Source organism: Pundamilia nyererei, unplaced genomic scaffold (assembly GCF_000239375.1).
Source record: "Pundamilia nyererei isolate P.nyererei 1_Seehausen unplaced genomic scaffold, PunNye1.0 scaffold00257, whole genome shotgun sequence".
In the NCBI taxonomy this organism is placed as follows: domain Eukaryota; kingdom Metazoa; phylum Chordata; class Actinopteri; order Cichliformes; family Cichlidae; genus Pundamilia; species Pundamilia nyererei.
In genome coordinates this window covers 454,902-463,853 of record NW_005187658.1, presented here as the reverse complement: position 1 = coordinate 463,853, position 8,952 = coordinate 454,902, and the positions used below count along the sequence as shown (strand labels likewise).

Sequence of the window (8,952 nt, the reverse complement as noted above, 5' to 3'; positions counted from 1 at the left end):
ATATTTGTCTCTTATATATAACACATCTGTATACACACTGTCACAGATACTTGAGTGAAGATTTAAGGTGACAGGAAATATAAATAACTGCAACTTGAATCTTTACTGAAGCTCAGTGTTTGGCACAGAGTTCATGTTCACTGCTGTAATAGCTAACAATGTTAATAACTATAATATTGGCCATATTATATTTACATTACCACAATGAGATGACTTTAGTCTCATGAACAACATCAGCTAATCTTAAATGACTGTTCAGCACAGAAATGAAGCCCAACAATCATGTTCACAGTCCTGTGGTCTCAGCCTCAGATAACTAATCACACAGAGCTCGTGTAGAAACAAACAAATGAACAAAATCTGTTCTCCTTCATTAATGTCAACCACAGTTGTATGACACGTTTCCAGCGGTTAGTATCACGGTTGCTAGACCGTCCCACACAGCCCATGTGTTTGCAACCAACTTGCCGTTTATTTTGCAAATCGCAGACTGTGAATCAGGCCTTTACGGTCAGACAGCTGCTGAGAGACCACGACTGAGGACAAGCAAAGAGCAGAGATTTGTTTGGGCCAAGAAACACAAGCAGTGGACATTAGACCATCTGTGCTTTGGTCTGATGAGTCCACAGCTGAGATCTTTGGTTCCACGCGCCGTGTCTTTGTGCAGAAAAGGTGCACGATGGTCTCTACATGCATGGTTCCCACTAGGGCTGTTCGATATAACGATATAAACATCCATCGTTTCATTTACGCTATCGTTTGTTTGGTGCTGTTGCAAAATAAACTGTTTCCAGCTGTTTTCATGTTCTGATGGTCACTGTAGCGGCTTTATTAAAGGTCTCTCTGTCTTAGATTTAATACAGCCACACTACGGACGACAAGCGCCTGTTTTTACGTGTTGTTGTTAGCAACAACGACAGTAACAGCATCGTGTGTCCGCTTGTTTATGTTCCACATAAACCTTTCACAATAAAGCTCAAGATCCTGTTGAGACTTTTCAAAATAAACTGAATCACATAAAAGATGCAGATTATTTACGGATGAGAAGTAAAAAAGACGCCAGGTGCTAAAAATAAAGCTCAGACTCAAACGTTAGAACAGGCTTCTCCCCGCAGCACGCCGTGTGATAAATACTCACAAAGAAAACGGCGCCGTTACAACTTGTGTCTAAAGATGTGTCGTTTCATGCATCGTTAACACACTCGACTCCAGCTACAGGACGCACAGCTGGAAACACTTCACGCAGGTCGAGCTGCCCGAGATTCACAGCTTTACAGAAAATGTTACATGTTTGTGATTTATATCGTTACCGGACGATGGATGTCTGATATCAGGATATGAGACTTTGGTCATATCGCACAGCCCTGGTTCCCACTGTGGAGCATGGAGGACCAGGTGTGAGGTGTGGGGGTGTTGCTGGGGACACTGTTGGGGATTTATTCCAAGCTGAAGGCAGACTGACCCAGCATGGCTACCACAGCATCCTGCAGCCACATGCCAGGACAGCACAATGACCCCAAACACACATGCAGGCTGTGTGAGGGCTGTTTGACCAAGAAGGAGAGTGATGGAGGCCTGGCCTCCACCCACTGAGATGGTTTGGGATGAGATGGATCCAACAGGTGCTCAGCATCTCTGAACTCCTTCCAGACTGTTGGAAACCACTTCAGGTGACGACCTCATGAAGCTCATGGAGAGAGAGCCAAGAGTGTGCAAAGCAGGAATGAAAGCAGAGGGCGGCTGTTAGGAAAAATCTAATCTATCTGACCACATGCTATTTTTTCCCGGTTTCAGTACAAGTCTATGAGAGACCAGTCAAAAAGCTTGGTTTTTGGCTGCAGACCTGTGCTATCAGTACAATTCTAACATAAAGACAAGATTATAGACGTTAGGTATGCTGAGAATAAAGCTAGCTTTGGTGGCAGCCTTCTTCACAAGGATCGCAGCTCTGCGTGTCTCTAACACAAGCCTGCTTTATATTTCTGTCATCCACATGCATCAGTCAGTCAGATCTCCCTGACAATGAGCATCTAGTTGGTGAAGGCAGAGTCCGTGTGAAGCACAACACATCCCAACAGGTCATTTTACACGGTGGGCCACACACAGCACACTTTCTGTCAGTGTGAAGATGAAACTGTAAGCAAAACGCTCCTTTCTGTAGTGCAAAGGAAACGTTTCAGTGTTTCATGACTTTGTGGAGTATGAATAAGAGACGGCTTCATCAGTAAACAAGCTGTAAAACACATGAACACAGCTAAAGGTGCAAAGTTTCTGCTTGTTTGTGGTTCAGAAATACAACAGCACGTTCAGACACTGAGCCATGGCTCTGTGCTACATGCACATACATGCTGATTGGCTGCACAGTGTGCCCATCAAAACAAAGTCCCGCCCCTGCCTGCATGGATTCTCAGCAGGGCTAGAGTGGGCTCCCACATGCTGACGGGCCATTACTAACTGACATAGGGAGTTATACCTTTGTACAAGTTTGACAGGCCTGCTAGAGGTCAGTGCAATGAGCTGGTGACAGCGGTGCTTCCAACACTTCACGATATAACTGGCAAGAATATTTGCTTGTCTGCTTTCACATGCATGTGCATCTTTAATCCACAGGTTGACTATGGTATCGGCCCACCATCTGCAGCTCTTCTGGGAAGGCTGTGCACGAGGTTTACCAACATGTTCATGGGAAATTTGGACAATTCTTCCAGAAGTGCACTTGTGAGGTCAGACAGTGATGTCGGCTCAAACTCATCCCAAAGGTCATCAGCACTGAGGTCAGGCTCTCTCACATTAAGCTCGCTCAGCTTTAGACACCTTGCTTTGTGCACTAGTGTGCAGTCAGGTTGGAACAGGATGATAACCCAACCTTTTCCCACAGTGTTGGGAACATGGAATTCTCCAAAGTGTCTGGGTATGCTGAAGCATTATTCTTCACACGTCTACCAAACACTTGCCACCAAACCCAGGCTCATCCGTTGGACTGCCGGATGGACAAATGTGACTTGTAGCTCCAGAGAACACGTCTCCACTGCTCTAAAGTCTGGTGGTGACATGCTTTACACCACTGCATCCAACACTTTGCATTGCATTTGGTTATGTAAGACTAGGGTGCAGCTGCTCAGCCATGACTGCCAAACCCATTCCATTAAGCTCTCTATACACTGATCTCGAGCTAGCCTGCAGGCCACATGAAGCTCGGTGGCATCTGCTGACCCTGCACTGTGATTTTACCTGACCTACCGCTTTGTGGCTAAGCTGATTGGGAACCAATCGCGTCCACTTTATTATAATACCACTAACAGCTGACGGTAGCAGGGAATATTCACAGCTGGATTTGTTGCACAGGTGGCATCGTATCATACACTCCTGAGAGCGAGCCATCTCTTCACCTGTTTGAAGACTGCATGCTGCAAGAATCAGGTCACGTTTTAATACAACGTGGTTGTAGGTGCAACGCCTTCATCCAATGATCTGGAAAGAGATGGTTGAATACTTTTGGCATGTACAAAGATGCTGGGGCAACCACACAGTACACCTACAGGAACTCTGTGGCCATGGTAAAAGTTCCAGGACTACATTTATTTACATTTTGAGGATATTTCTACCAGCTGTGTTTGTGCAAAGCTAACTAAACATTGTGCCATATTAATATAATCAAATGACTTTATTTCAGTCTAAATTTGATTTTAATTAATGTACTCAATGTGAACCAGTTACAGCAGGTAAATAAGTACGAACCCATTCGACCCACCCTCACTATACGCCGGCTCTGTGCTCATCAGCAGGTGGTCATCAGCTGACAGCTCAGCCCCTCTCTGCACTCCAGTGTCCAGAACGTATAAATCTGGGGTGTCCTGGAGCCGTGTGCACTTAGGGACCGCCTTACGGTCAAACATGGTGTTTGTTATGGACAAACTGCGGTTTGCACACTAGTCCAGTAACAGAACACCGCCCTGGTTCAGGTCAGGCTGGCCGTTCCTCCCAGTCTCACCCTAAAGGTCTAACTGTCGTTGCCCACATGAGTGTTGAAGTCTACCAGTAGGACGACAGAGTCCCCGGGTGGAGCAGCTTCAAGCACCCCACCCTGGGACTCTAAGAAAGCTGGGTCCTCTGAGCTGTCGTCCGACGCATTTTTGTTATCATCGAATTAGACATTTTATGTGGGGGTGCATCCCTGATCTTAACGCTGAACCTAAAAATCATAGTTTCCATTTCTATTCTATTTTTTGAAGCAACCAAAATCTAAACATCTGATCTCCCAGTTTGTCAAAGACTGTGCTGGTTAATGCAGCCCCTCCCACAGGGGCCTGAGCCAGTGCTGAGCCTCTCCAGGTATGGGCTCATTCAGTTTAAGGCTCTGCATAGACTCCATTACTCGAAGACAAAACTCAATGAAACCTTTGGTAAAGTCTCTCCCCTATGTGATAAATGTGCATTTTTGAGTGGTTTTTCAAACAGTTTGTTGGGAACATCCAGCTAAACTAACCTGGCCTGTTTGCACAGCCCGCGTGCACGTCTGGTTTCATACCCTTATCTTTGTGTAACACCTGCCTACCCAGAGTTTCTTGCTTCATTGTGTTTTCTGTCGTTTCATTCTTCCTGTGTATAAACGTTACATGAATTATAAGAAGCATCAGTGACTGGACCTGGTCCACTAGGCTGTAACAAACCATCTAAAGGTCTGAATGGCCTCCTACTCAGAGCGCCTTACAAAATCCAAACCGGAAAAACTGTGAGAGTTTGTTGTTCCACAGATCTATGGTACTGTAAGAGTCACAATCTGAAGCTCGTCTTTGTTCAGTACCATTTTTTTCTAAAACTAACATCGTGTTCAATAACACAAACAAGCACCTGCATATTTGTAGAAAAATACGAGCTATGTTGAGTTACATTTGTGACTGTTGAGAACGAGTTCATGACCTGTGGACAGGACTTACAGTTATTCAGTACACGATGCATCCTACTGCACCAGCAACGAGTTATTTAACAAACAGCTTGTTGCACATGTTTCGACATCAGCATCAGTTGAGCAAAGCCTCACATACAAAAACAGACTTATTTTTGCTTCATATTCTTACAAGAACATGCTTTTTACATGTTTGCCGTAAACGTAGCCCTATCACTGATATCATCGATGTAAGCCTTTGTAAGCAACACTTACCACAGAGGCGTTGAGCCTGCCCATGGAAGGAAACTCTCCTGCTTTACAGCTGGTACACAACTGCACCAGGCGGTTGGGGTCAGTGGCATATTTAACGTCGGTCAGGCCTTTGCCCCAGGCCGAGGAGGACACGAGCCAGAGGAAGGCAAAGGCAGCGGTCAGCAGCAGGTCCTATCAAACACAAATGCTCACCAATGTATAGTTTTCAATGACACACTGATGTGGAGTTACATTTGCAGATTATAGGATGTGACCATTTTTACTTAAGCAGCATAGAGGAGGACAAAGCTTTCTCCGATGCTTACACCCATCAGCCATTAAACCCACTCCAAGATGAAGCCAGTAACACTGGTCGTCTTGTTACCATGCAGCAAACCTTCCGTCTGTAGCACCCACATGCTCACTGCTCTACAAAACGTGTACTCACTATGACGGGACCACGGCTGGTCTGCAGGTAGACGCTCCGGTAGCCCAGGTAGACTATGAGTGTGGCGGTGCAATAAAGGAAGGCAAACACACCAACACACACAAAGAACTGTGCTGAAGAGGAGAAGTCGCCCTGCAGATAGGTCTCAGTGCACGAGCCGTTACATGATGGTGGTAGACAATACGGTTTCATTGCCAACCTGAGGAAATTAGAGAGAAAGAAGGCACATTCACCCGCTGCTCCCAACACATCTGGTTTTATTATTTGACTTCAGAGAACACAGCTGCTCACCTGAGTTACTCTTCTATCCAAGGAATGCAAGAGGAAAGAAAGGATTCATCAAAAGAGACTCCGAGTAAGCCTTCAGCTCCACTCCATTACACAGTTTACAGGGACTGGAGTATGGAAACTGACAGCTTTCTTACAAGGACTTTGTCATCTGTGCAACATCTGTAAGTGTGGCCCCCCTTGTTCTTTTTAAATGAGGAAACAAATGGAAACTCTCCTGATGTGATATGCTACATTGTGCCAATAGTCCTCCACTGTGTCTGCTTGGGATGAACAGGCTAAGAAATGAAAGCTCTTTATTGAAATGAATAATTAAACAGCATAGAGAATGCAGCATGTTTAGGTGGAAGCTAGTGAGCCAACTTCCTGCTAACTTCTAACTCTGTTAAATGTAATAAATCCTGTTTCCATGGATGTTAAACTTCATAGTTACACCTGGTAAAGCAGCAGCGCTGATCATTTTATTACAGATGGAAGAATTTAGACAGTTGTTTTTTATAAATTTTATTTTCAGTCACAGCAGCATGTTAACAACAAAACATTGAACATACAGTAGTTTGCTGTTCAGTATTTACAATACCCCAAAAGATAACAGAAATAGAGAAGGAAAACAAACAAACAAACAAACTAAAGAAACCCCTACAAAACAACAAAAAACAAACAACAACAAACAAATAGAAAAATAAAATGTATAAGGGACATTCAGTGTACACTTAACTATGATAGTGATATAGAGATATGGCATCCGGTCATGATAAGGTGGTCATTTTAAATGTTTCCATGTACATCAGGAATGGCTGCCACGCCTTAAGAAATTTGGTGGTTGAACCTGCCAATGTATATCTCATCTTTTCTAAATGTAAAAACCTCATGAGCTCCGCAAGCCACTGTTCATGTGTGGGAGGAGCTTCCTGCTTCCATCTTAAAAGTATAAGGCGCCTTGCGATAAGTGAAGCAAAGGCAATAGAATTCGAAGTGATGTCTTGAGGTATCACCCCAAAGATAGCCGTTAGAGCAGAAGGATCATATTTAATGTTATACATCTCTGACAGAGTGTTAAATATAGACACCCAATAGGTATGAAGATTGGGGCATGTCCAAAAGGTATGAAGGAGCGAACCTGTTTCTGCTTTACATCTGTTACACAGAGGGTCAGCTCCTGGATAGAACTTGGCTAACTTTTCGTTGGAGATATGTAATCGGTGTAGGACCTTGAATTGAAGGAGCCCATGCCTGGCACATATCGAAGAAGAGTGTACCCTCTGGAGAAAAGATAGCCAGAGCTCATCTGTTATAGTCATCCCAAGGTCTTTCTCCCACTGTGCTTTAAGGATGGAGAGAGAAGGAGATTGAAGATCTAATAGTATAGCATAGATTTCTTTAATCGCCCCTCTCTTATGAACGTTTATATTAATAATTTTATCCAAAGAAGTTTCCTCAGGTAGTTCCGGAAATGAAGGAAATCGACTCTTTACAAAGTGACGAACTTGTAAATAGCGGAAACAATGTTGCCGAGGAACATTAAACTGCTTCAGGAGCTGCGTGAATGAGGCAAAAATCCCATCTACAAAAAGGTCTTTGATATTTCTAAGGCCATTACTTTCCCATATTTTAAAGGCTTTATGAATTCGTGGACTTTTGCCATTCCAAATAAATGCAGAGATATGCTTATTCAGTGTTATAAAATACTTATTGGGTAAGTAGCATGGGATACATTGAAATAAGTAAAGGAACTTGGGTAGTATGTTCATTTTGATAGAATTGATGCGGCCAATTAATGACAGTGGTAAATTGTTCCATCTCTGAAGATCTGTCTCAGTATTTTTAAGCAGCGCGACAAAGTTTCTTTCATAAAGATCTTTGTATGAGTGGGTAACCTTAACCCCCAGATAGGTCACATACCCTGATTTAACGTTAAATTGAAAATCTGAGAATGAAATCTTTCTGGCTATAGAGTTGACACAGAGAAGTTCACTTTTATGCAGGTTCAACTTGTAACCTGAAATATTACCAAAACATTCAAAAATGGCAAGAGCACGGGGAAGAGAGCATAAAGGCTCTGACATATACAGCAGGAGGTCGTCAGCATATAAGGATATTTTGTGCTCCTGGTCACGTCTGAAGATGCCCTTAATGCAACTGTCAGCTCGCAGTTTAATCGCCAGTGGTTCAATTGATAATGCAAAAAGAAGAGGGGATAGGGGACAACCTTGTCTCGTACCACGGAGAAGTGGGAAATAAGAAGAGAATAACGAATTTGTTCTAACACGTGCCATAGGTGAGGAGTAAAGTAACTGAATCCATGAAATGAAATTAGGGCCGAATCCAAATTTATGCAGAGTATAAAACAGATAATCCCACTCCACCCGGTCAAATGCCTTCTCAGCATCAAGTAATAAGGCAATTTCAGGGGTTGTAGTTGACTTGGTGTGTAATATGTTTAAAAACCTGCGCAGGTTGAAAAAACCATGCCTACCCTTCACGAAACCTGTCTGATCTGGAGAAATTAACAATGGTAGGTATTGCTCTAGCCTGAGAGCAAGTGTTTTTGACAGTATTTTTAAATCTACATTTAAGAGTGATATAGGACGATATGATGAACACTCTAATGGATCCTTATTTGGCTTCAATAGGAGTGAGATGGTCACTTGTCGAAGCGTTAGGGGAAGACATTTTGAAACCAATGACTCAATGAGCATGTCTCGTAATAAAGGTGATAAACTTTAAAGGTCTTGAAAAATTCAACCGGATACCCATCCGGACCCGGGGGTTTGCCATTCTGCATTGAGCTAATCGCCAATTTAATTTCTTCCACTGTAATTTGCTCCTCCAATTGGCCTCTGAATGCCGAGGTTAAAGTCGGAACTGTCATTCCATCAAAAAAAGCCTCAAACAGTCCAGGCGTGTTTAAAGATTCAGAATCATAGAGACTGGAATAGAATATTTTGAAACTCTCTTTTTTTTTTTGTGGTGTAGTGGTGACATGTCCAGATTTAGTCCTAATTTTAGGGATTATACGAGTTGCTTCTGATTTACGAAGCTGATGTGCTAAAATTTTAGATGCTTTTTCTCCGTG

General features: G+C 43.3%; 1 protein-coding gene across 1 annotated transcript in view; it reads right to left on the bottom strand.

Moving 5' to 3' along the window:
• The window catches only part of sypl2a (synaptophysin-like 2a), a 35,497-nt gene that overhangs the window by 2,793 nt on the left and 23,752 nt on the right, over positions 1-8,952 (bottom strand). The window contains exons 4-5 of the mRNA XM_005749870.1: positions 5,589-5,787; positions 5,162-5,332 (exon numbers count right to left, since the gene is read on the bottom strand). Of these exons, the coding sequence (XP_005749927.1) occupies positions 5,162-5,332; positions 5,589-5,787 (370 nt within the window). The remainder of the gene's footprint in view (positions 1-5,161; positions 5,333-5,588; positions 5,788-8,952) is intronic.